The following is a 24,793-nucleotide window of genomic DNA, read 5'->3' on the forward strand; positions in this document are numbered from 1 at the left end:
ACCGTGGAGTTCGCCACAGCGTACATGTAGTGGCAGGCCCGCCTAGGCCCTAGCCCTACGCAGGGCCGCCCGTTAAGTCCGGGCCAGGGCTAAACGCCGATCCTTCAGCTGGTCTTAGCCGTTCTCGTCATCCTCCACCTGCCGTCCCCCACCTACGTCCCGCTCCGTCACAAGTCGTTATGCCAGCCATAGCTCCCCCCGCGCCATCCGGCATGCTCGTCGTGCTCGCCCCAGAGCTGCTAGAGCTGATCCTGTCCTACCTAGAGCCGCAACATCTCACCAGCTTCGGTCAGACCTGCGCTCGCGCTCGCGACTTCATTCGCCCGAACAACCAGATTCTGTGGAAAGCATCCTTCCTCCAAGTCTGGGATCATCCAAAGCATGTCTGGAGCTTGTTGACGCCCTCTGCTCGAGCTGTAAATCGCGACCGTGAGTCGTCGTGGGATTGGTACCGTGAAGTCTACCGACGATGCAAAGCCTTCAATGTGCTCTGCCGATGCAACAGTGGAGTCCGTCCTGCGAACGTGGAGGACATCGTTCCACCTCTCCTTGATGTTTTAGACACCGCCTCGTACTCAGACATAGCCGAGGACGGCAGCCGAGCATCTCTCAACCTCGAATTCCTACACCGTCTTCTCCAGCGATGCCCGGAATTTGACAGAGTGGTCCACGACTACCACAAAGATATCGAATCCATCTCACTTCCGTTGGAACTTCTCACTGATTCGGACCGTCCAATAACGCGGTCCATGCTCGCACGGAGGGTGACCGTTCCAGAGTGGGCCAGCAGATTCCATGTAAGCCGCCATGCCAAGTATGTCCATACTATGAGCAGGCCTCTAATCTCATGCACAGACATTCTATGGTATAACACAGAGAGAGGAAGACTCGGTTCGGTCCAAAGCCGCCGCAAGGGCTCTGGTGTACGACTGGTCAGTCACGGCGCCGAACGCAGACTTTGGGCCGTTAGTGAAGGATGGATCCGGTACAGTCCACTGGCAGACAGTAGAGGCGATCGGCTCCTTGATGCATCGCATCTTCGCTACCACCCTGAAAGCATATCGTCTCTCAGTCTCTGGGTTCCAGGTCAATGTCCCTTTCCTGCTACCGCCAAGTCCTGTTGCGGAAGATTGGGCAGGTATCACAGGGACGTGGATGGGGACGTACGCGTTTCTTGATTATAGAGCGCTTGTGCACTACAACTTCAGCCATAACTTTGAGTATCCCATGGATCTGGGCGAGTACGAAGAGGCCTGCGGTGATCTGATGCGGTTAAAGCTGAAACTCGGCGACTCCGAAGAGTTGCAGCAAGATCGCAGACTGCAAACGGATCTGCCATACTGCAAAGACTTACCGAAGCTCTTCTTTACTGGTTCATCCGGCGGCCGGCAGATTGGAAGACCATCAATACGGGTGAGAGGGTTCGCTTGCCTAACTCCTGGAGGGAGACAGGTCCGCTGGCGATTCATCATCAGGTGGGTTGAACTCATGACATCTTCTGCTCAAAGAACTAACGATGGTAGATATGCTGGCTCGGATCAATGGCAGCTGGAAGGCGTTCAGCCGGGCGGTATTCGTTCAGGAGGCATCTATGGGCTTTGGAGCCATGTCGACCACGACGACCATGGTGCGATGGGTCCCTTCTTCTACGCTCCTTCTGAACTTTGCGACCCTTCCGACTAGCCCAATACACATCGGCTCACCTTACACGCTTCCCCTTTCCTCTCAGCTTCTCCCCATGCATCCATAGGATATATGGTGTCGGCACTCCAAAGACAATGGCAATGCCTGCCAGAACCGTATTGCCATAGCCATAACCAGGTGAAGCATACAATTCAGGCGCAAACAGAGGGGGTATAAATGCGGACACGTTTCGGAGGAGTTGTGAGACGCTGCTCCAGCGGATGCCGTGTATTCCAGGAAAGCCTCCGTAATGTAGGTTTGTGCTGCAGTTGTGCCGGCAATGTACCCGCATCCGAATATTGCGATTCCTGCTCATTATGTTAGCATGTGCTTACACCCGAAGAATACCGAATGGGTGAGTCTGACCGACGTCAGCCATGATCCAATGCAACTACTTCTCGGCGCTCCAGCCATACCACCAAAGTCCGATAGGCATCATGAGGTTTCCTGGGATCAACATCGGCACTCGATTTTCCGGCCTGGACTCGCCGCCATTCTTCTCCTTCAGTCGCGCCCATATACGGTCGGTAGCCCAACCTCCCGCCTGCAAAGCAATCGTATACCCAATGACGGTTGCAATGTAGTGCAAGCCGCTTGCTGTGGAAGATTGCTTATACTGATTGGTCCATAGACTCGCGAACGTCGAGAGTGTGATGTAAAGGAGACCGAACTGATATCTGATGATGATGGCTACCAGCTGGATTACTGGCTGCGTTAACAGCAACCGGGTTGGTCTCAGTAAGCCCAGCTTCAGCTGATGAGCCAAAGTTGGACTTGCCAGATTGTGCTCTGCATAGTGCAGCTCGCCAGTAGATTTTCGCAGCGCGGCGGCTTTCCGAGTCAAGAGCGTTTGAGCGTGGGTCTCCGGAAGGAACAATAGGAAGAGGAGGACGATAGCGACATTCTGGCGAATCGATTGATTTGATCGTACTCGGTTTTAGGCTTTTAGCCGCGATTTCTCCGCAACCATGCCCGGTGTCAGAAAGCCGACGCGGCTCGGACTTATTGTTGCCGCTCCGTCCCACTTGACCCCCGAAAACAAGGGTCAAAGAAGGTGCTCCGACTTTATCGCCTCAGCAAACGGTACAGCGCCATTATAGTACAGCTCAGGACGGAGAAAATCGGGCTCAAGGACTTCCTCTTCAGACGACGGGTGCCGGGGGTAACAAAATTCAAGTGCGAAGGCGGGGAGAGACAACAGACCGCCGTCCACAGCCTCAGCTACAGAAGGCACAAGAACCTCTGAAACAGGGAATTCGGCGGCCTTCCAAGACGGCACGACCTCTGCGCCATCCTAATCAATCGCTAGCTAGCCATAAGGCGCTGCGGCCAGCGATAATCTATACCCGCTAATGCAACATTCTAGGACAACAATCAGCCCCCTCAGACATTCCTCCACTCTCAACTCGATCTGCATGTCCAGCACCGCCTGATCTGCGACTCCTCGGTGTCGAAAACGTCGAAAAGATATCACCGTCCACGCAATGCCGACCGCTCTGGTTGATGCATACGAATATAATTGTCATTTATCATAGCACAAATGACAGGCAACGAATAATGGCCCTTGCCTGTAGAAGCTTGGCACATAGAGAATGTTGCTTCCTTGGACGAGGGCTGTGTAGGAGAGAATGCTATCTTAGAAGACACGGGGACACGCTATAGCCAACGAGGCAGGATAGCCAGCATCAGCCAGCCTAACCGCTATGGATCTAACCGTCATAAATGTGTAGTAGGACAATCTACTAGAATATACGTGCGTTCATCGAGGAGATCCAGGCAACCAAACTTAATACTGTGCTAGGATATGTTAATGATGGTGACACGTAGCATGCTTGGCCATCCAGGTTTTCGTAGTCTGACTAGCAACTCACTTAGATCTATGATGATTCTCCAGTTACATAGAATCAATTCTTGACGAATTTTAACCAGATAGCCAAGAGTCTACACGCGATGGAATTTCAAGTGCATCGTCAGCACAGAGTTCATGGCAACCTACATCCTCTTCGTCCGAGTCAGACATATCGAACCATTCGTGTTTCCATATCCCCCTTTCGTGCCGCGCATATCCCTCAAAGCGCAGCCAACCAAGGATACTGCGCGTCGCGTTTTCCGAGATGACCTCCTTTCCACGCTCCAACGCTCCGTAAAAGATGGGAATTTGTCCCGCACCATTGGGATCCTGTATCGGCAGGCGATTTGGAGGGGGTTGGATATCCTCTATGTTTGGCGACTGGAATTCCGACTCATCGTTAGTGCAGTCCCAGAAGAACCCTCGATATTGAAGCCCGTGACCTTCGCACTCAGCATGGAGTCGCACTTCGACGTCGACATCTGCAACGGGAGTCGTGCCGAATGGCTTCCACTGACAGACCGGAACGCGAGCGTGGTGGTTTGCTTGAGAGAGGAAGAGGAGCCGACACTCATCCGCACGCGCTACATGTCCATGCACCACAAGAGGGTGTGCTACAGGTTGCTGGATGAATGACTGGACTGTTCCCGACCATACAGCCGCGTGAAGCTCTATCGGTATCAGCCCAAACCGAACACCCTGCAAAAGTTTCTTCTGCAGGCCTAGGATCGTGCTGCCAAGCCAGAGGTATGCAACCTCGGGTGCGCGTTCCATACACATGCGCCCAAGAACGTATGGATTGTTGCCGGCCAAAGAGTCAATAGCAGCCAAAGCTCCTTGGAGCCATGGGGTAACGGCGTTGCATTCTACGCTGGGCTCGTAGAAGATACCGAGCAACATGGGGCGTATGCCGCTGGTGTTGCAGCTCAAGGTGAGAAGTTTGTCTAGGTGATGGCTCTGGTGTATCCAGTCATGCTGCAATTGGCCATCATAGCGGGTAAATGGAAGCTCCGGTGAGGGCTTCCGATTGCTGACTAGAGGCGCTGGCAATTGCAATGGCTGGTGGCCGCCCATGGATGGGAATAGAAGGACGGCGGCCAGTGCAGCATGGCTCTGGTCGATGGTATTGTGATATTCGCAGAATCTGTTCAGATAGCTGCAGGCGTCCGAGAATGACGGGGTTAAATGCGGCGAAGGTGACGTATTGATTACCGGCGATAAAAAAAACCGCGGGCCCGGCTGGAGACGGATTGACCAAGGTGATGAGAATGAGTCTTGCTCCAAGGCCATAGTCGCTTGCCAACCCTGGCCCGGTGCCAGAACGGCGGCCCACCATCGAGCCTCTTCTGGATTCGCATTACCGATGTCTATGTTGATCGCATTCTGGTCATTCTGATGACTAGTTGTAGCGTCGTGGTATGTGGCTTGGCAATCGGTGTATCTTAGGGAACAGGGCCCAGGCATGACCTCTGTCCAGCGAGCTGATAGAATATATGCCCACGCCAATATAAGAACAGCAAGGTAGTTCTCGTTGCGAGCAAACCATGATGCGTAGCCGGAATCGCACTGGGCCGTCTCTGATATCGATAATGAAACCGGATCCTTTAGAGTGAGACCGATGGGCACCGGTTGCCGAAATGTCGGCAAACCGTGACCGTAAGTTGCTCCCGTGGATCCCCAGACGGATGAGCCGGTGGCGAAAACGCGGCTGTTGTCATGCTTCAGGTTTAGGTTGCGTGGAAAGAACGGCTGTTGAGAAAACGCGTCCTGGGCGAAGAGGCAATAGGCGGGAAGTTGGGAGTCTTTGATGACGTGGAAATAAAGCCGGGCCCATGTTCTAAAGCCTGCCTCGTAGATAATGCGGAACTGCTCGGCACTTATTCGGACTGCGTCATCCATGTTTGGGTAGGGAAACGCCGTTCAGGTTGTTGTTTATTTAGGAATTGAGAGCCATTAGTCGCGGGGTGGGAGAGTGGCTGATTGAAGTTGGCCGAACGGATTTATATGGGCGGCGGATACCCGTACTCGTGCAGCAACGTCGACATACACAACATAAAGCGCCTATCTTGAGAATCACTGAATCTCGATTCTGGTCGACGTTCGAGGGTAGAGGTGCTAGGACTATTGGGGTTGCTGTCTTTTAAATGTGGCGATATCTAGCGGTGGCCCAGTTAGCTGATGCTGTTAGCCTCACCCTTTACTAGTCTTGTGAAGGCGGCATTCCCCCTCGTCTTAGAGCGCGACCAGACTTTCGTGGGGCTGCGGCCGGACTTCCTGTGGTGTTGGTAAGGGGAGAGCCCGGCATCTCGGGAGGCTCGGCCGCGGTGCCGCCCCGTCGGGGATGCCCCAGAAGGGTTAGGGGGTGTGTAGAAAACGATAGAAGTAATTCCGAGATACAATTCCCTACCTATGTAGAGATCTCTCCTCTTTCTCTCTCTCTAGAGTCAGATATCTGTCGCTCACAGGTGCGAAGGTAATCGGGTTCACTTGGCCAATCGGAAGCAGGTTCAAAATTGAACCTGGACTAGCCTGCCTGCGCTTGGGCGACGAGATCATCCATCTAGAAAGGCTCATCAGGGGAACCTAGGATACGAAAACCACCCGACGTACGACTACTGGCTTGCAGGACGGTCCGAAACTGGCCTTATCCAGCTAGCCGATGCGCACACGTCCTAGGCCTACGGCAGGACACGCTTGGGGTTGCACTAGCCCCGGGCGCACTTTTAGGTATTGCCCCCTGCGCTCCCCGAGCTACCCGCTATCCCCCTCTCCTTCCAACTCCTTCAAGTCGTTTCGTGCCGTCCGAACTATCTCTTTCATATTAGATAGCCGCTTTGGATTTACATTCCTCCATCTCCCTCCACCGGGGAAAACCGCCTTCCGCAATCTACTAACGCAAGGAATAGCTTCAACTTGGCTAATTCTTCCGTATCCGCATAATTCTGTTTATTGAACTGTGTCACAACCCTCTCTTGCGGCCCGTTGTAGTGAATGCATGTCTAGAAAAGTACCTAAAGGAAGACTTACTAAGTAATTATTAAGCTTTACTCTATTTAAGTCCGAGATGTCCGGAATACCGCTCACAAATCCGAGCATGATTCCCCCTCTTCCGGCTTAGGTCTTGACTTAAATCCGAGCTCCACCACATTACTATGTTCAACGTCCTGCATCCTACATTTCTCCTCCCAAATCCCCGTTCTCGGAGCTTGGCCACTTCCTCGGAATAAAATCTTTCCCTGTTTTTCACTCCTTCATCCTAATATATACAAACCCAGCATGAGCGACAACGCAATCCTCGAGAACAAAACGCGAAAACGCAAACAGCGAGCGATTCTGTCGTGTAATGATTGTCGGAGAAGGAAGTTGAAGTGTGATAGGGAGTTGCCTTGTAATCGTTGTCTGAATGGCGGAATTGCCGCGAGTTGCGCGTATGAGAAGGTGGAGGATGGGCATTCGGGAATGGAGGAACCGCCGACTAAACAATCACGACAAGCTTCTATTCAGCCTGCAATCAACTGGACGACTCAGGCTGTTGAAATTACCTCCGGGAACCTGGGGCAACAGAAGAATCCGCAGCCTCTCACGAGCACCGCCGAGAATCTGCTCCAACAGAAGAACGCCCCATCCGAGATTGCGGGAGACAACCACACAGAGCGCCTGCGTAACCGAGTGGACTATTTAGAAGCGCTTGTGGAGAGCTTGACAAATAAGTCCGAGAAGAATCCACGATCAAACGCTATAGTGGATACTGCATCGGATGTCGAGGAGTTGAGCAGTTCGGCTGGTTCGGTCGGGTTGTTTAAAGGCCGTGACTTCGGTACGTATGTTGCGATAGCTATCACAACATATCCGAGTTCTAGCTCGTTCGGCTGTGGATCTTACTAATGTGCGCCACCACGTTTGCAGGTACCTTCTACTATGGACCGAGCAGTCTTATGAGCATCATTGCACAGGTCGGTCGCTTCATCCCCTTTCACAAGGGATATCCACTAACAACAACAGTTTCCGGATCTACGGCCTTTTATGAAACAGATATACGTTACCTCTTCATTAGCAAGGCTTAGGCAAGATCAAAAATTTTCGGAGGACCACTCGGCTCGCACCAACAAAGCCACTTGTCGAGTCCTCTCCGTCCCGAACTTGCGAAGCTTATTGCCCGACAAGACAACGGTAGACGTAGTCATCCAGAAGTATTTCGACACCTTCGAGAAGACCTACCGTATCCTACACATTCCCACATTCTGGAATGCTTATAAAAACTACTGGGATGCTCCGCCCGGCCTTAATACTGATATGGACGCTATTGTCCTTGCCATTCTGGCATGCACTCTTTGCACCTCCACGCATGACGCGACGAGATACGATCCAAATGGTTCAGCATTCCGTAGCAAAGCCATAGTGTGGATCAAAGCTTGCGAGGCTTGGCTGAGATGCCAAAGCAACAAGCATAGAAGCCTAGCGTCTCTCCAAGCCCGCTGCTTGCGTCTCCTGGGGCTATCCACCACGTGCCTAAAGACGAAAGAGTACTATCAAGAATGTGAGGCACATCTAGCCCTTATGAGATCTTGGGGTATGCACAGGGATCCTAGCCTCCTGGACCACCGGTGCTCGATCTTCGAAGGAGAAATACGGCGCAGGCTATGGGCGACCTCAGCGGAGTTCGAGTTACAAGCTGCAGTCGATAAAGGTGGGCGAAAAGTCTTCTCACTCCGAACACAGCTCCTATGCTATAGTTAATACTGATGAGTTACTAGGTATGCCTTCGGTCTTATCAAGTCACGAATACGACAGCGCACCGCCTAGAAATATCAACGATACGGAGTTTAGCCCCGACGTAAAGCAGCTTCCCGCTTCTCACCCTCCATTCGAATTCACAGATACGTCATTCTTGCACCACTCCGCACAGACAGCCCCTCTCAGAATCAAACTCTGCGCACTCGCGAACGCTCTGAACCCTTGTCACAGTTTCCAGGAGATGCTTGGGTACGAACAACAAGTCCAGAGTGCGCTCGGACAGCTGCCGAAATGGACGGAACCGCCGTCCTTACAAGCATGTACTCTTCTCGACATCCAGCTCAGACAGTTCTTGGTCATATTGCATGCTCAGCGAGCTCTACAAATAGAGCAGCGAACGAAGCCGGATCATCGATATGCCCTTCTAACATCTCTAGAGGCATCGGCAACCCTGATAGACCGACACTATAAGCTAGTGGATTCCGGCAATTTTGCACTGTGTTGTATTAGGTCCGATTACTTACGCGCAGCACTTCTCATCTGTCATATCGCCTACTATGCCGGAAAAGCGTCTGGTGAGTTGCCCCACTACTTCTGTGTTTGCACTTGCTGATCTTGCAAAGACTCTCTCCTTATGCGAGCTGCAAAATCTGTCTTCGACAATGAAATGGGAAAGGCTTTTCGCCTTCAAGAAGAGCGTTCGATGCGGCCCGGTCGAGGGAACCATCAGTACTGGTACATGAGTGCTGCGGCTAGCCTCGTTTCAATCACATTCGACCCTTCCCACGCAGAGCAGTTGAAGCGACAAGCCGTCGATAGAGTTTCAAGATTATTGTATCGCATTTTGGCCCTGCAGGATGATCACGATGAGCATAGTCTTGCGAAGGAGGTTAGTCATTTATCGTAGTTGTCCGCAGGGATACTAAAATATCTTAGGTTATACTAGGAGAGGAGCCCATTGTAATTTCGAGTACGATGACAGCAGCAACGCCGAATGGTCCAACGTCTTTCGGTCTGGGGGATTCCTTCGCTAATCCAACGCCTGGCCTAGATAGCTTCGATCTCGGCATGACGGCGTCTGAGGGCAACCAGTGGATGCTCGACGATTTCTGGTTCTTCAACGATTTCCCGTCTCTTTGATCTGGACCAAAATAATGCGTTCTACATAGCCATTCTCGGCATCGAAGCGCGCATCGCAGCTTGGAGCGATCACGCCTCTTCCATTGACTGCGCAACGCGCTGACTTCGCCAAATGTCCGATGCCCACCCATTCGGCGAACAAGGATTTTTCGGATGTTTCTTGAAACAACCCAGTCACCTGGGAAACGAATTTGTTTCGCTGCAAAGGTGTCTGCGGCGTGGCTTGTCCCCGGATTCACAGCGAAGGATGAAGAGAGTGCTGACAGGGGGCCATTCCTCGGGAATGACGCGAAGTCCGATCTGGAACCACCGGGCAGTCCCGCGTACTATGATGGCGAGTACGCTTGAAACGAAGCCTCGATGGCCTCGGCATTTCAATGGATATAAAGATTGGGAGGGAGAGTTCTGTGTTTCGCTGGTTGATCGACACCGACCGAATTCCATTCCCGAGCCCACGTCCGTTACGCCCTCCCCAACTCCAAAGGCCAATCCAATCACGAAAGCAAACGCAATGCTTGTCCAGAATCTTTTCCTCGCCGTCGCTCTGTCCGCGACCGGCCTCGCGATCGATGTCGACGATGCAGAAGTCCCCTACCAATGTCGCGACGTCTGCATACCGGTGATCAGACTGACGAGCTCCTGTGACGCGCAAATCTGTATGTCTCTCCAAGCTACCAAAGGCAGTATTTGTAAAAGCTAACAATCTACAGACGACAACGACCAAGCGGAACTGGCATGCATATGCGATGCTGCGAACGCCAGCACACAGATTCCTACGTGCGAAGCTTGCGTCTCGCAGTATGACGACGATGGACCCGATAATGGTATGTGACTTTACAGCAACCCAATCCCTGCTTGAAATACTCACAGAGTTCGCAGACGTGAACGACCTCGTCCGCAAATGCGGCTTCGCCTACACTACTTACAACACCGCCTCACCGTCTGCTACTGCCGCGCCCTCTGCACCAGCCTCATCCATGGCTCCTAGCTCTGCACCGCCTGCATCTACTTCCCCCGCTGCTGCTGCCCCTGCACAATCAACCGGTACCGGCTCCGGTTCCGCACCTACTGGAGGAGCCGGCTTCAACGGCACGGGTACGCCCGGCGCGCCTGTCCCTCCTTTCAACAGCCCTACACAGAGTGTTGCGCCGCAGAACACGGATAATGCAGCGCCGGCGCCCACAATTGGAGCCGTGGGCGTGGGACTGGGCGTTTTGGGATTCGCGCTGGGGATGTTGTAGAGCGGCAGAGAGCGTTTGTGTCGGTAACGAGAGCGGGCGTTTTGTTTTGACATATGCATGCATGGCGAGCCATTGTAATACCCGCATTACTACATTCTTTCATTCAATGTTCATATTTCGAATTCAACTATGTGCCAGTTGCCATGTCATAGACGCGAGCTGATTAAGCTGCGGACTCGGGCCTCGGTCATCTCCTCCCATCCCTCCGCACTTAGGTATCACCGCGTCTTCGGACATGGTTTGTCTCATTTCAAAACCATCGAAGCTTTTCTGCTTAGTCTTATCCGTGCATCATTTCCGCTAGTCACTAGCCCCGCTTTGCACAATGCTGCTGCACATGAGGCTTAGCTACGACGGAGCGACGTCTAGGGCATTGATTGCAATACGGAATAGCTACACGAGGTCAGGCATCTCAGCGACACCGACACCGACACCATGGATATCCCCGATCCTGACAACGCTGCCCCAGACACCATTCAAAACACTACACTTTAGCACATCGTCAAAGCGATTAATCGCTACGGGAAACCACAAAGACGCTACAATTTAGCCTCAAAAGCGTCTGTCGACTCCCCCGCTTCACGCACTGGATATGATACTTTTCTGCGCTCGTCGTTCTCCTGATAAACAATTCGCGTGCCGTGTCCTCAACACGAGTGAGTGTTAGGTGCTCGCATGGGATGAGGAAAGTCGGTGTGGACAGATGGTTTGTCATAGCCTGATGCGACTTGCGACTGATGCGCGGAATCTGCCGTTTCGGGGGGTGGTAGAAGGGGAGTGTTCATCTTCTGCCAGGGAGGATGTAGGCGCAAAGGAGTAGGTTGAAGGAGGGTCCGAGAGGGTCGAGAGGACGAAGACCCGCAGCGAGGGACGCGATGGAATTGGTTGTGGCCTATCAGGTGCTAGACCACCGGATGCAGTCGAGGAGCTGCCACAGCGGCCGCTCTTCCAGCTCCAGCGCTAACGCCTAGCACGTTGCGCAGTCAGTCGACGTGGGATAAAGAGAAAGACGAGACGAAGGCACGAGGTCCGAACCACGGATTAACCCAAGCCTACGCCGCAGAAGCGTCTCCCACTCTCAACCCAAACTTCAACAGATCCTGCTCCTCAATCTTCCCCCTCTTCTCCAGCAGCTCATCAACATCCCACGTAGCGCTCAACAGCCTCCCGTTCAACCACATGCGCCTCTCCTGACTCAACCAGACACAAAACGCCCCACACAAGCCAGCATCATCAGTGAGGTATTTCCGGAAACTATCCGGCGTCGTGCGATCCGCCATCTCCGTCTTCACAGCACCAGGATGCACCGCAACAGCCATCACCCCGCCATCCTCTTCTTTCCCGAATTGCTCGTTAATGAATTCTATCAATCTTTCCTGCGCCAGTTTCGAAATGCAGTACGCTGTATTCGCGATATGCCCGCTTGTAATACAACTCGCAAAGCTTCCCACCGCGATGAACGTCCTCGCTCCCTTACTCTCTACGAGCAGCGGGATCAGGTGGTGCGCAAGAAGATAAGTCCCCTGCACATTCACTTCGAAAACGTCCTGGAAATCCTGCGGGTTCCCTTCTGTTACTTTGAGGACCACGGGACCAGAATACCCCGAATTCAGGGCCACGATGTCTAGTTTTCCAACCTGTTCTTTTATTCTCTGCGCTAGTTGGGCGACGCTTTCCGAACTTGTGATGTCGACGCCGACACAGAGGGTTTGGATGGAGGGATTTAGTTCTTTGCAGCGCTGTTCGACGGAGCTGAGTTCTTGCGATGAAGAGGGGCGCGCGCAGAGGATGAGCGTTGATACGCCAGCTGAAGCGTATGCATGCGCGATACCGGCGCCGATCCCACGGGATGCACCGATTATGCAGACGGCTAAGGACGCGGTGATTTTGTTGTTTGCTGGATCGAGCGCAGGGGTTGCATCTGTATGAAGCGTTTTGGTGAATCGGTCTGCGAGGACGACGTCGGGCGTTCGGTGAGGCATAGCGTTGATCTCGTGAAAGATGTGTTGTTGAGAAGACGTTAACGTGTGGTGGTGGAACGAGTCCGCCAGTGGATGATGTTGTATTTATTCCTTGTTCGCGAGGGATTGATTGGCTTATATGCGGAATGACTCATAATGAACCGTGATCGACGGTTAAGAACTTAGCTGCATGTCGTGTTGCTTTAGGCGCTCCATGCATAGCCATGTGCACGAAGCGACTCGCCATGTAGACAATTTTTGAACAGACCAATGCCTGGGTTGGAGTCGAGCACAAACTTCCTTGACTATATCTAGGATCCGCCACCGCGGATAGCCACTGCTGAAGTCCTTCAACCGGTAAAGACCCGAGAGAAGCTGGAGTATGTGCCGCGATCCACGCAGCTTCCTTGACCACAGCCCTGCTTCCTTGCGCATGTGGTTATCGAGTCGCTTCATGATACTTTGTAGACTGTAACTCTTTTAAAGTGGATACACAGAAATACCTTAGCCCGTTCGCGAGATGGGAACCACTTTATCGAAGACCGGAAAGGGCGGACTTTTCGAGTATGGCAGACTTGGTCTCCGCAAAGCAAGGGCAGCTCTCAGGCCATCCTTCATTCCGGTTCTGTTTGGCAAGAATGCTCATGAGCACTTCTGCTGCGCTTGGCCTCGCCATGCGATCCGGCGATAGCATCGGTAAGATGCACTGGAAGAACGTGCAGTCGGCAAACCACTGCTGAATAGCAGGCAACTTGCGGCTATATAACAGTTGCGTACTAGAAGGACTTGAAGCCGGCTCCTGCGGGGTCTGATACTCTCTCAAGAACTTGTGAAATGTGTCGACAGGTCTTCCAGTAAAAACAGTTAGCATGTCGCAGAAAACGCCACCGAGGGCGAAAATATCTGACCCGCGGCCGTGCTTTCGAAGATTCCCCGACTCGGAGAATCTATCCACGATTTCGGGAGCGGCGTACATCGGAGAGGAACGGCAGGGGTTATCGGTCGAAGTGGTCTGCCCAACCACGAAGCGTGACGAGGAACTAAAGTCCGTGAAGAAAATCTGGCTCCCTCTGTGTATGATATTCGAAGGCTTGATGTCTTGGTGCCGGATACCCCGTCCGTGCATGTAGACGAGGGCTGATGCTAGACAGCCGAACCAGCTCCTAATCCAGTCTGACCACTCATTGAGGAGGGCATCGGCTTCTGTTGCAATGTCCAGGAATGTTTTCAGATCGTTATCTCCGACAGGGGCCATGAGAAGACAGTAGGACTGCCGATTCTTCTGCTTGTTATCCTCATACGACGCGATAATGGTGACGATGTGGGTATGTGCTAGTGCCTTGAGGTTCTGCGTTTCTTCTTTGATAAGCCTCAAGACTGATTCCCGATCGCGAACGGGAAGCCGGACGCGCTTCCGGACTAGTGTTGGCAAGGTTCGGTTCCTCAACCTCACTTCCTCTACCACCCCTACTGATCCATGGCCCAGCAGATTGCAGAACACAAGTGCTTCCTCGTCTCCAGGCCCAAGTACCCAATGATCGTCCTTGCTTTTCTTTGAATGAAGTCCAGAAACAGCCGCGGCAGTCGATTCCTTGAGCCGAAGTGCATTGGCTACGGTCTGGATAAAGAGTATTCTAGGCGGCACGGGGAGTGGCAGATCTTCAGTAATAGCGTTTTGGGAGGGAGAAATCCGGAAACCACCAATCACATGATGCGGGGCCAGTGCTAAGGCTGGCTTCTGTGATCTGGGGAGTAGAGACGACTTTTGGCGCCTGATGCGGTTGGTCCCATTATCGTTAAAGGCCTCAGTGAAGGCGAGAGTACTGCCAGGTGATCCGGGGGTTGGACTGCTTTCAAACCCAGAGGTGTGGTGGGGGCAGTCCGGATAGAACTGACTTCGCGGCGATGGCAGACCGCGATTGGCGCAGTAGCGGCACACGTTCGGGTGGACGGATGGCAAGGCGCTAGTCGCAGAGTTTGGGTCGTCGTTAGGTTCAAATCTCGGAGCTTTGTTCGGACGGCTGTTGGGTACGCTAGGCTGCGCGGAGTGCAGGTCTTTTGTCGAATGGCGTGCCTTAAGCATGCGGGACTGGCGCGGTCGAATGCTTCTCTCCACATGGTCCTGCGTGGAGGTTTGCGCTCTGACTTCCTGGCCTATGGCAGGTCGTCTAAGGCCATTTGTTGAAAAGCGTGGTCGAATTTCCCTGAGCGGTGTGTTCTCCTGAGAAGTTCCGAATGCTTTGGGTGGTCCGAATTTCGGTGTTTGAGTGGACAGCTGTGTAGGATGAAGCAGGTATGGAGGTGAAAAAGCAGAGTTCGTCAGGTTCTCGCCTGGTGAGCAAATCGACAGCGGCCGGTTACCGAATTCGATGTGCATAGGGCGATCAAGCTGTGCAAGATTCATATGGAAAACTGCATCGTTTGGTGCTGGCGGCATTGAGGTAGAGCTGGATCTTCTGTTCTGTCGATGCGTCTCATTGTTCGGGGCTGTGTGCATCCCCAACGGACGCTCGAGGCCAACTGACGACCCATCGACTGCATCCATAATCAAGGAGCGTTGACTGCGGTAGCTATCTCGTTTACTTCGTGATAGTCCCTTCGAATTCGTGCCTTCCATTTGCCCTGTGGACGCGATGTGACTGATAGGTTGAACTCCCCGTAGAGAAGCCGGCAAGCCCAATGAGTGAGTACGGCTCACGTGTGGCGCATCCTGGCTGGGCTCGATCGGCAGGGGCAAACGGTTTGAGGAGTCTAAAGATTGCGAGGAGGGATAGGCTCGGGGTTCCGGTAGACCTCGACAGTATGCTTTCATTTAATCGCGAACCCGTGGGCACACGTTCCCGCGCCGAACCTCATCACAGGGATGTTCTTGTTCAAATATCTGGCGGCTGCCGTCTGCGTCGACGTAAACATGGTCTTCGATCCGACACATCCTCGAGCATAAAGAATAACATGAAGCACCGCAGGCAATCGGTTGAAGCTAAGAGAAGAGCAGGATCGGAGCCACCCCGCTGCGAAGACAAGCCGGTGAGCTGGCGAGATTTGAGCCTTGCTGCAACTCAGCCTCGGCGCTTCGAAGGATGGCGTAGAGCAGCTTATTGGCGGCATTCCGCCAATTCTGCATCTCAGCCCTAGCGTAAAGATGGGTGCATCGCATGCTCTCGAAACAGCACGGGAGTCTATAAACCGGGTTGTTCTGCCACGAAGTAGAGGAATGCAATTGAAGTGACATCCGGTCGTAATCCCCGCGAAGTCATTTCACGGTTGTGGGGTTTGATAGTGTTGCTTACTAAGCAGGGACTTAGCACAGACATGCTTCCAAACGACTCTCCAGGCCATCCTCCAGGCTCCTACGGAGTCCAAGACGCCCAACGCGAAAAATTCACTCCGGAGCCGGAAATTAGCCCCAGGGTTCTAGTAATCAACGTCTACTAACGACTTCGACTTATCATTCACATTAGCTAGATCGCACCTCGACGACAGCTCCCCACCATGTCCTCCCCCGACGCACCCAACATCCTCATCATCGGCGGCGGCATCTTCGGCACGAGCACCGCCTACCACCTCTCCCTCACGCATCCTTGCCCCTCCAAAATTACAATCCTCGACCGCTCGCCCTACCCACCCTACCATGCCGCCTCCACCGACATCAATAAGATCGTGCGCGCAGACTATACAACACCCTTCTACATGGATCTCGCATTCGAAGCCCTTCACGCCTGGAAGACCTTACCGGTCCTCCGAAACGCTGATGGCCGGAGGTTCTTCCATGAGAGCGGGTGGGTTATGCTGAGCAATGAGGGGAACGATCTTGCGGAGCGCATACGGCGAAACTTTAGGGATAGGGGCGGGGATCGGACGAGCGACGTAGAGATTGATGAGCGCGTGAGGGCGAAGTGGGGTGATATGTTGAGGGAGGCGGTGTTTGATGAGGAGGGGTCGAGGATTGAGAAAGGGTATTGGAATCCTGAGGCTGGGTGGGCGGATGCAGGGGATGCCGTGGCCAAGATGATGGAGGATGCTGTTAGCAGAGGAGTGAGGTATGAGAAAGCGGATGTAGACAGCGTCATATTTGGTGAAGACGGCGTCCGGGGCGCGAAGACGAAGGACGAGCGGACATATTCGGCAGACAAGGTACTGCTTGCCGCGGGTGCTTGGACAAGCCAGCTCCTGTCGCCTGTAGAAGACGAGCTGGGCATTCAAGAAGAAGATAGAGTCGAGAAACAAGTCACAGCAGCCGGAGTCTGCGTTGTGCACTACAAGCTGAACGAAGAAGAATACCAAAGATTGAAAGATATGCCCGTCGTCATCTACGGCGATCGAGGAGAAGTCCTTCCACCTCCCGAAAAGACTCGCCTCCTAAAGTTCACGAACGCGCGCTCGTTTACAAACACCATCACAACGCCTTCCGGTCACCGGATCTCCATCCCTCCAGATAACCTTCAAACTACCGTTTCCTCCGAACTCCAAACCGAAACTCTCTCCCGTATCGTCTCGAAAACAATGCCCAGCTTCGCCTCCCGTAGCCCAGACTATTGGCGGCTCTGCTGGGATTCCATTAGCCCCTCTCAGGACCAGCTCATCACGCGGCATCCTCATCCCAGACTCAGCAACTTATATCTGGCTGTGGGAGGGAGTTTCCACAGCTGGAAGTTTTTGCCGACGATCGGCAAGTATGTTGTTAATGTGCTGAACGGAGTGAGTAATGGGGAAGAGAAGGATAGGAGGTGGTGCTGGAAGACGGGGAAGGTGGACGGGAGAGGTGCGCATGAGAAGGTTGTTCCTAGGAGGGAGTTGAGGGACTTGGAAGGTTGAACTGAAGTAATCGTGCAGAGTGACGGACAGACGAGACGAAAGACTACCCGTTCGAATCGTGCTTCAAGTCGAAGAAAGAAAGATAGGTTAACGCTCATTCCAAGTCCGGGCTCGGGAAAGGTCACCTGCATAGCTCGGGTGGATACCCCTCGGCGATAGTACGTGCGAAGGCTGCTCGGCATGAGAGGTTGCTCGAAGGGAGACTTGATCTCCTTGACAGGGTGATCGGGTTGCGAGACAATGTATTCGACGAGTCTATCCGCGAGTGGAATCTGCACCCTACTCTCGCTGGCCGCCGGACCGATTTGGATCTTCCGAGTATAATGGCTGCAAGGATAGCTATCCCAAAGCCAGTGGTCCATGGTCGCTCGAAATCTGAGTAAGCACAACTAAGTCGAAGCTTTGGATTCGGTCCTTCGTTAAGAGCGGAATCGAGTAGAATTGGGGGCGTTTGTTTTTACATCTGGAATAACCGCATTTGCTGTATCTAATGGAGCGAACCCTTCGATACAACTGCTCTGGACCCTCATCCAGCATTGATCTAGACGCAAGCAGCCAATGTGGTAGCCTTGTATGGCGGTCTTGGGTATCGTAAGGATTGTCCACTCCGGAGCCGATGGACCGTAGGACCGAAGTGGTCTGACTCTGTACTAGTGTTCCAGGAATGAGGGGGAATCATGCAAGCTACAGCGCCCTAACGCTTTGCGTGCAATATCTTCCATCCGACCGATCAACAACCACCACATCTTAAAAGAATATAAAAGAGAACGAAAGACCACCAACCCACACCCCGCCAGTCTCTCTTTCCACCACCACCACGCACCCAATCCCACCATGCCAGGCCCCAAGCCTCAGTCTTTCGGCGTAGTCCTCTACCCAGGCTTCCAACTCACGGACGTCTGTGGCCCCATCGACGTCCTCAACACGCTCTCCACGCACAACCCCTCCATAACGCTCTCCCTCGTCGCCGAAACCGCGACCCCCATCTCCACCTCCCCGAAACAGTGGCCCGCCAACATGGGCATGGAACCCTTCCAGACCTCGCAGTCCCTCTGCGCAACGCACACCTTCGCCACCGCGCCCCAGTTCGACGTGCTACTCATCCCGGGCGGCATGGGTTGCTTTGACCCCGCCAACAAAGGACAGCCCAACCGGGCCGTCCTCGACCCCATCGTCGCCTTCGTCAAGAAGCAGTACCCGGGGCTCATGTACCTGCTGACGGTGTGCACGGGGTCCGGGATTGTGAGCCAGACGGGGCTGCTGGACGGCAAGAAGGCAACGACGTTTAAGGGCGCGTGGGGCGTGATTCCGAAGTGGCGGCCGCAGGTCGAGTGGGTGCCGCGGGCGCGGTGGACGGTGGATGGCAGGATCTGGACGAGTTCTGGGGTCAGCTCGGGGACCGATTTGATGTTTGCGTTTGTGAAGGAGATTTTTGGCGAGGGCATTGCGAGTGATATTGCGAAGTGGATGGAGTATAATCGGCATGAGGATGCCGCGGAGGATCCGTTTGGGATTGAAGGATAGAGGGATGGGGGAGGAGGCTTGCGCTTTCTGGGTTCCTTGGGTAGGTTATACCTGGTCGGCTTGCAAATGTTCTCAGCTCATTTGAGTTTCTACCCTGAAGATCCTGGACGTCGTCTTCTCGCAGGGCGTACCAGCGAGCTCTCGTCCAGGCACTATTCTCGTCTGGGAACGACAATCCGGCCCATTCTTAGCCACTAATTCAAGCATTCGAAGCCACCCGATGAAGGCGGTCGCAGTTAGCGCACGTAGCGTGACGTCATTCAATCTGCGATACGTTCCCGATGCAAATTGCCCCCATGTACATACCCTCAAATCAATACCGTGGTGATTACAAAGGAGACTCAAAACATCAGCACCTCCTTCTTACCCAGGATCGACGCGCTTACGCGCTCTCACATGACAATGCGGGGCACATAAAACCCGTGTAATCGTTCCATCTCGTCCCAAGACCTCTCCATCCATCCATCCACCTCTCAATCATCCTTCGAACTCTCGCAATGGCCTCCTGGACCCTAACCTCCCACCTTCTCACACTCCACCGCGACCAATTCGCCCGCGCCACGCAATCCCGCTTCCTCGCCCACGCCGCATCGGGCAAACTCTCCAAACCGCTCATCTCGCACTGGCTCGCCAACGACCGGCTCTACATGCAAGGCTACATCCGCCTGACCGGCTCGCTCCTCCGCACCCTGCAGCTCCCCGCAAAGCCCACGCCCAGCAAAGCCGCCGGAGGCATCGAAGTGCGGCTGCTCGACTGGCTCGTCGATGCGCTGGTCAACATCCGGCGCGAAGAGCGCTTCTTCATGGACGTCGCGGAGCGGTACGGGTTAGACGTTGATTTGACGGGGGAGGATGGCGTGAGCGTCAGGCCGGAGAGGAAGATCGCCGGCTTGAGGCGGTTTGAGGAGCTGTTCGGCGGCCTGACGACGGGCCGGCAGGGGAGTTCGTTGCTTCCGTGGCTGGAGGGCGCGGTGCTGTTCTGGGCGACGGAGAAGGTGTACTTTGAGGCGTGGAGCTGGGCGAAGGGGCAGGCGGAGGGCGCGGCGGGGAAAGCTTGTGAGGAGGACGAGGATGGGGGCGCGATGAGGAGGGAGTTTATTCCGAATTGGACGAATGGGGAGTTTATTCGGTTTGTGGAGACGCTGGAGGGCATCCTGAATGAGGGCGTGCAGGAGGTGGTGGGGCGCGATGAGCGGCTGAAGAAAGAGGTGGAGGATAGGGCTGCGGCTGTTTGGAGGGACTTGCTGGGTGCTGAGGAGGCGTTTTGGCCAGAGGTTTGAACCCTGGTTTCATGAGTGCTAGATGGCTGTATAATAAGCTGTGTAGTGCGGCAGAGTTGCATGATCAACCACCTCCCCAGCGAAGACGTGTCATACTCAGTTGAGTAGCACGCGTACTCGGGCAGTATCTCATGCAGGAAATGTAGAGAAGACAGTTTGTTGGTGAGGCAGCCTGCTGGCATCTTTTTCCGTCTATTCCCCGCTACAAGTTGAGGGTGGGTGCTCCAATGACTTTCAAGCTAACGCATCAGTGGTAGTTTGCAGTTGAAAGCAAGCCAAGAATGGCAGTCGAAAGCACTACATCATGTGCCTTCTATCCACCGATGAGACTTCTGCATTTAAGAATCGCTATACTACTCGCCCGAGCAAACTTCCCACCCTCAAGTCCTCTCCGGCACAGCACCAAAAAGACTCACCAACCCCTCACACATCGTCGGATGCGTAATAATCAGTCCACTCAGACTCGTATACGGCAGAGCATTCGCCATCGCCAACTGAACAACAGGCAGCATCTCCCCAGCTCTTGGCCCCAACGCCGTAAACCCCAAAATCGCATCATCACTCGCGCTCACAAGCGCCTTCGCAAAGCCCTGCGTAGCGTCCATCGTCCTCGTCCGTAGAAACGCCGTCATGGGCAACTTGGCCAGCTTATACTTGATCCCGGCTTTCTTCGCCGCGGCCTCGCTCAGCCCGACGTGGGCCAGTTCGGGGGACGTGTAGAGGGTGTATGGCACTTGGCGGTTTTTCGTCGAACGCGGTGGGGATGTTGGATTGTTGAGGAAATCCCGCACGATGCGGAAGTCGTCGAAGCTTATGTGCGTGAAGTGCGGACTCCCGGCGCAGTCGCCGACGGCGAAGATACCGGGAACACTAGTCTGCAGGTACTCGTTCACTTTGACGTGGCCTGAGGGTGTGAGTTGGACGCCCACCGTCTCGAGCCCGTTGCCCTCGGTGTTTGGAACACGACCGCTGGCGACTAGAAGATGCGAGCCGGAGATTTCCAGGGGCTGGCTGTTTTGCGCTCCGGTCAGGGTCACGGAGGACCCGGATGTACCGCGCACGCTGGTGATGGAGGTCGAGCTGTGGAAGACTATACCTTCTCCCTTGAGGATGTCGACGAGCGCAGATGATACGTCTTCGTCTTCGTTCCTTAGGATCCTCTCGTTCCTCTCGATTACGGTAACTTCAGCGCCGAAGCGCCGGTAGGCTTGCGCGAACTCGATGCCGCTGTACCCGCCTCCTAGGATGATGAGATGGGTAGGTACTACGTCGAGTTCTAGCATCTCTATGTGCGTCAGGGGTTTAGCTTCTTTTAGGCCGGGCGTGTTGTCGATTTTCGCGCGGGAGCCGGTGCAGATGATGATGTTGTCGGCGGTCATGAGTTTCTTCCCTCCATCCTTCAGCTCGACTTCTACCGTCTTCGCGTCGAGTAGTCGCCCGTGTCCGAGGATCAACTCCGCACCGCTGTTCTTGAACACACCTTCGTGCATCTCGATGAGCCCGTTTACCATGTCTCTCTTTCGCTCTCGCACGACGCTCATATCAACGCCACTAGCGCCCTTTACTTTGAGCAAGCCCGTCGAAGCATACTTCTGCGAGTTGTGCAGGATGTCGGCAGAGTACAGGACGTTCTTGGACGGCAAGCAGGCGATGTTGGGACATGAGCCGCCGAGCCATTTGTGCTCGATGACGGCAGTTTTCTTGCCAGTGGAGGCGCGGTTCCAGCAGATGTATTTGCCGGCTTCTCCGGACCCGATCGAGATAGTGTCGTAGTGACTTGGGGTGGCCATGGCGGTGTCAGATGCAGTGGACGTCAAGTAGAAGGGATGAGCAGAGAAGTAGGGAAGACAGCTGACTAGTGAAAATGTAGCCGGGCGACCTTCAAGTTGGGAATGAATCGCAAGCCTCCTACTTATACTTCTTTACGCTCTGTATCTTCACACTTCCCTTCCACTTCTTTTCGCTGCGTATCGTCTGAAAGATGCCGAATCGGGCCGCCATGCGATTGTTGATAAAGCATTATGGTCGAATTCTGGAATGCGGTGCCTCCTTACCCCGCAATGGAGCCGGTATCGAACTGTTCATCTTGTAGATGAAGAACCTTAGAATTACTTGGTGTAGCAAACACCCGGATACGCCAGTCAGCGGTCGGCATGATGAGTAAGGGGCCGCTCGAGTGCCGATACTTTCTTCGGCATTAGCGGGGTCGAGAAGCAGCGATGCAGATGTAAGGCTATGCTCGCAGAATCGTGAGAAGTGGGACAGTCGAATGATCTAAATAGCGTCTTGTACTTCCGACGCGATGCAGGGTATATATATCGGGGGTGACCCGTTCCGGCAAGACTAAAGGCTGTGAAATGCCCTGCTGATAGTGTGCTCGCGAGATCGACTGTTGTACAGCTGTTACTTAGAAGGCATGTCTTCTCGCACCTTCGAGATTCCGGTGAAGCATCGTGGCTGTTCCTGCGACATGACAGACGATCCTGCGAGATGTGGCGTCGCGAGAGTTCGCCCAGGACGGCTGCGGGCTGAATGGCTGAAGCCTGGTCTGACGAGGCGTTCTCAGCGCTTGCACTGTTGCTTCCCTATCATCGCAAGCACCTCCTCATCATACCTCCGCATTTCGACACCTTATCTCGACACCCACAAAGACAAACGAAATGATTCCACAATCAAGCAATGATGGAGCAAGAAATGAGGCTCACCTAATCCCTCCCCAAAATCCAGGCACACCCGCCGCGATGCCCAAACCAGCACAAGGCGCTCGCTAAGCGACACCAAAAATAGCAGGCGCTGGACCCTGTTTGAGCATCGCGCGGCTTGAGCCTTGGCTCCCTTTGGCCAGGACGCATTGGCACGAGCGTTTGAGGCACTCTGGACCTGTGCTGCTTGCGTGTGCCACAGCTGAGCGTTCCTGGTGAGGCTGAGGGATTCGCAATGGCTTTCCTCTCCTCGTTCACTCCGCCTCCTGACACTCGTTGATATCTGGGACTCCCACGCTCCTTTGCGCTCGACGCGATTATTCAATCTCTTACACTCTGTGACGCAGCGAGGTAGGGGCTGAACGGCGACGGCTCGGCGATACTACTACATTGTTGGTGCACGGCTGGACTAGCTGAGCTGTGTTTACATCCTCAACTTCCCATCCCTCAGACGCTTCTCCTTCGATCGCGAGCGATAGACGGGTGTCCGCAGCGGGCGGCAGCGAGCAACGATGCGGATACCCACGAGCTATGTGCAGAAATGCAAGACGGTGGCCCATGTCTTCCAGATCCTGCTGATCTTCATTGCGGGCTGTATAACGATCGCAGTGTTGACGAAAGGCGGGGAGACAGGAGGAGCGACTAAGTATTATCTTGCTTTGGTATGCGAGCTTCCCCATGGGGTTGGCATTTGGGGTTGTGGATGTGAAGAGTCAAGCTGACGGCTGAATGCAGTGCTTCCTCACGGCCCCCGCGATTATATACCTCGTCATGGTGCCCATGTGGAGCCGGGCCCGCAAGTTCTCCAACGCCTATGCCTTCATGGCGCTCGACGCGCTCTATACAATTCTGTGGTTCGTGGCCTTCATCGCCGTGGCAGTGTGGAACTCGAATGGCATAAAACAAGGCGCAAAGGAGGCCAAAGTCAGCGACGACGACCGCAATTGCACCACTTTCAAGTTCGGAAGCGAATCTAAGTGCAAGCTCAGCCGTGTGACGGTGGGCTTTGGCGTGGTGATATTGTACGCTTACCCTTCCTCCCTCCCCCTCATCCCCTCATTCAGCTAACGAGAATTTCGCAGTATCTTCTTCGCCGTGACTGCCGGCATATCGGCCTACTACCTTGTTAAATTCCGCAAAGAAGGCGTGCTCCCCTACGAATCAAAAGCCGCCAATCCACACCACGCCTTCGGCGAAACCGGCAAAGACAACGCCTGGTCCACCGAGATCGACCACCCAGGCGACGATGACGATGACGACCGGCACACCGAGCGCGGCGGCAACCAAGAGGAGGATGAATACGCGCTACTACATTCTACGGAAACGGATGAGGGACGGCATCCCGGACGTCCGTTGAGCTGGGGAGACGATAGGAGGAGCTATGGCGGGGCACCAGTGCCGCCGTATGCGCAGTACGATGATAATCCGAATGCGTTGAGCCCCGGCGGGTATGAGGAGTATAGGAGGGAGGCTGGAAGCGGGAAGGACACCGGGTATGGAGGGCACGGCGGGCATGGGTATAGTTTTAGCGGTGGAGATCGGTGAGGGCGTTGTTAGAGAAAGAGGCTGGCGAGAGGGCGTAGATGGAGTGATACCTTTTCGTAAAGGTCAGGGATGCGCATTGGAGTTCTGGTACGGCATCTTTCCGATCATGGATATTTTTGCTACTTAGCGAGTTTAGAGTGCAATTCATCTTGCTGCATTGGCTTTTCTCTTCGGTGTTTGAGTTGCACGCTGGGGGCTTGTCTGTCGAAGGGCGGGACACGCCTTGCATTACTGTATTCTATGAGACCCCGCCCAACAGCATGGCAGACGGCATACCATGGACTAATCAAACAGTATCAATGATCCACCATAACCACAC

At 54.1% G+C, this 24,793-nt stretch overlaps 12 protein-coding genes across 12 annotated transcripts; 7 read left to right on the forward strand and 5 right to left on the reverse strand.

Moving 5' to 3' along the window:
* The first annotated feature begins 5 nt into the window (after positions 1-5).
* Positions 6-1,823, forward strand: BU26DRAFT_228049 (uncharacterized protein). Its single transcript, XM_033820819.1, has 3 exons — positions 6-797; positions 856-1,475; positions 1,524-1,823. Exons 1-3 carry the CDS (start codon positions 180-182, stop codon positions 1,681-1,683), a joined length of 1,398 nt encoding a protein of 465 aa, XP_033688678.1. The 5' UTR covers positions 6-179; the 3' UTR covers positions 1,684-1,823.
* Positions 1,824-3,572: 1,749 nt separating this feature from the next.
* Positions 3,573-5,742, reverse strand: BU26DRAFT_515998 (uncharacterized protein). The gene has a single exon (XM_033828222.1). The coding sequence runs from the start codon at positions 5,429-5,431 to the stop codon at positions 3,605-3,607; it is 1,827 nt and encodes a 608-aa protein (XP_033688679.1). The 5' UTR covers positions 5,432-5,742; the 3' UTR covers positions 3,573-3,604.
* Positions 5,743-6,808: 1,066 nt separating this feature from the next.
* On the forward strand, positions 6,809-9,406 carry BU26DRAFT_419051 (uncharacterized protein; the record flags this gene model as incomplete). The annotated part of the gene is made up of 6 exons (XM_033823282.1): positions 6,809-7,349; positions 7,439-7,485; positions 7,535-8,219; positions 8,287-8,841; positions 8,890-9,155; positions 9,203-9,406. 6 exons carry the CDS (start codon positions 6,809-6,811, stop codon positions 9,404-9,406), a joined length of 2,298 nt encoding a protein of 765 aa, XP_033688680.1.
* A 511-nt stretch (positions 9,407-9,917) lies between these two features.
* On the forward strand, positions 9,918-10,647 carry BU26DRAFT_501824 (uncharacterized protein; the record flags this gene model as incomplete). Its single annotated transcript, XM_033826589.1, has 3 exons — positions 9,918-10,062; positions 10,117-10,230; positions 10,277-10,647. 3 exons carry the CDS (start codon positions 9,918-9,920, stop codon positions 10,645-10,647), a joined length of 630 nt encoding a protein of 209 aa, XP_033688681.1.
* An 801-nt stretch (positions 10,648-11,448) lies between these two features.
* Positions 11,449-12,884, reverse strand: BU26DRAFT_228179 (NAD(P)-binding protein). Its single transcript, XM_033820821.1, has one exon. It carries the CDS (start codon positions 12,627-12,629, stop codon positions 11,700-11,702), a length of 930 nt encoding a protein of 309 aa, XP_033688682.1. The 5' UTR covers positions 12,630-12,884; the 3' UTR covers positions 11,449-11,699.
* Positions 12,885-13,140: 256 nt separating this feature from the next.
* On the reverse strand, positions 13,141-15,153 carry BU26DRAFT_501826 (kinase-like protein; the record flags this gene model as incomplete). Its single annotated transcript, XM_033826590.1, has 1 exon — positions 13,141-15,153. One exon carries the CDS (start codon positions 15,151-15,153, stop codon positions 13,141-13,143), a length of 2,013 nt encoding a protein of 670 aa, XP_033688683.1.
* Positions 15,154-15,504: 351 nt separating this feature from the next.
* On the reverse strand, positions 15,505-15,799 carry BU26DRAFT_228177 (uncharacterized protein). Its single transcript, XM_033820820.1, has one exon. The coding sequence runs from the start codon at positions 15,763-15,765 to the stop codon at positions 15,589-15,591; it is 177 nt and encodes a 58-aa protein (XP_033688684.1). The 5' UTR covers positions 15,766-15,799; the 3' UTR covers positions 15,505-15,588.
* Positions 15,800-15,955: 156 nt separating this feature from the next.
* On the forward strand, positions 15,956-17,710 carry BU26DRAFT_228182 (FAD/NAD(P)-binding domain-containing protein). Its single transcript, XM_033820822.1, has one exon. It carries the CDS (start codon positions 16,101-16,103, stop codon positions 17,421-17,423), a length of 1,323 nt encoding a protein of 440 aa, XP_033688685.1. The 5' UTR covers positions 15,956-16,100; the 3' UTR covers positions 17,424-17,710.
* A 547-nt stretch (positions 17,711-18,257) lies between these two features.
* Positions 18,258-18,947, forward strand: BU26DRAFT_420157 (class I glutamine amidotransferase-like protein; the record flags this gene model as incomplete). The annotated part of the gene is made up of 1 exon (XM_033823346.1): positions 18,258-18,947. The coding sequence occupies one exon, from the start codon at positions 18,258-18,260 to the stop codon at positions 18,945-18,947; it is 690 nt and encodes a 229-aa protein (XP_033688686.1).
* Positions 18,948-19,415: 468 nt separating this feature from the next.
* Positions 19,416-20,475, forward strand: BU26DRAFT_516002 (heme oxygenase-like protein). The gene has a single exon (XM_033828223.1). It carries the CDS (start codon positions 19,445-19,447, stop codon positions 20,225-20,227), a length of 783 nt encoding a protein of 260 aa, XP_033688687.1. The 5' UTR covers positions 19,416-19,444; the 3' UTR covers positions 20,228-20,475.
* A 132-nt stretch (positions 20,476-20,607) lies between these two features.
* Positions 20,608-22,017, reverse strand: BU26DRAFT_418772 (FAD-dependent pyridine nucleotide-disulfide oxidoreductase; the record flags this gene model as incomplete). Its single annotated transcript, XM_033823269.1, has 1 exon — positions 20,608-22,017. The coding sequence occupies one exon, from the start codon at positions 22,015-22,017 to the stop codon at positions 20,608-20,610; it is 1,410 nt and encodes a 469-aa protein (XP_033688688.1).
* A 1,184-nt stretch (positions 22,018-23,201) lies between these two features.
* Positions 23,202-24,536, forward strand: BU26DRAFT_478075 (uncharacterized protein). The gene is made up of 3 exons (XM_033825626.1): positions 23,202-23,591; positions 23,665-23,951; positions 24,012-24,536. Exons 1-3 carry the CDS (start codon positions 23,442-23,444, stop codon positions 24,472-24,474), a joined length of 900 nt encoding a protein of 299 aa, XP_033688689.1. The 5' UTR covers positions 23,202-23,441; the 3' UTR covers positions 24,475-24,536.
* Positions 24,537-24,793: the final 257 nt, after the last annotated feature.

Source organism: Trematosphaeria pertusa (genome assembly GCF_010094035.1).
Source record: "Trematosphaeria pertusa strain CBS 122368 unplaced genomic scaffold BU26scaffold_3, whole genome shotgun sequence".
NCBI lineage: Eukaryota > Fungi > Ascomycota > Dothideomycetes > Pleosporales > Trematosphaeriaceae > Trematosphaeria > Trematosphaeria pertusa.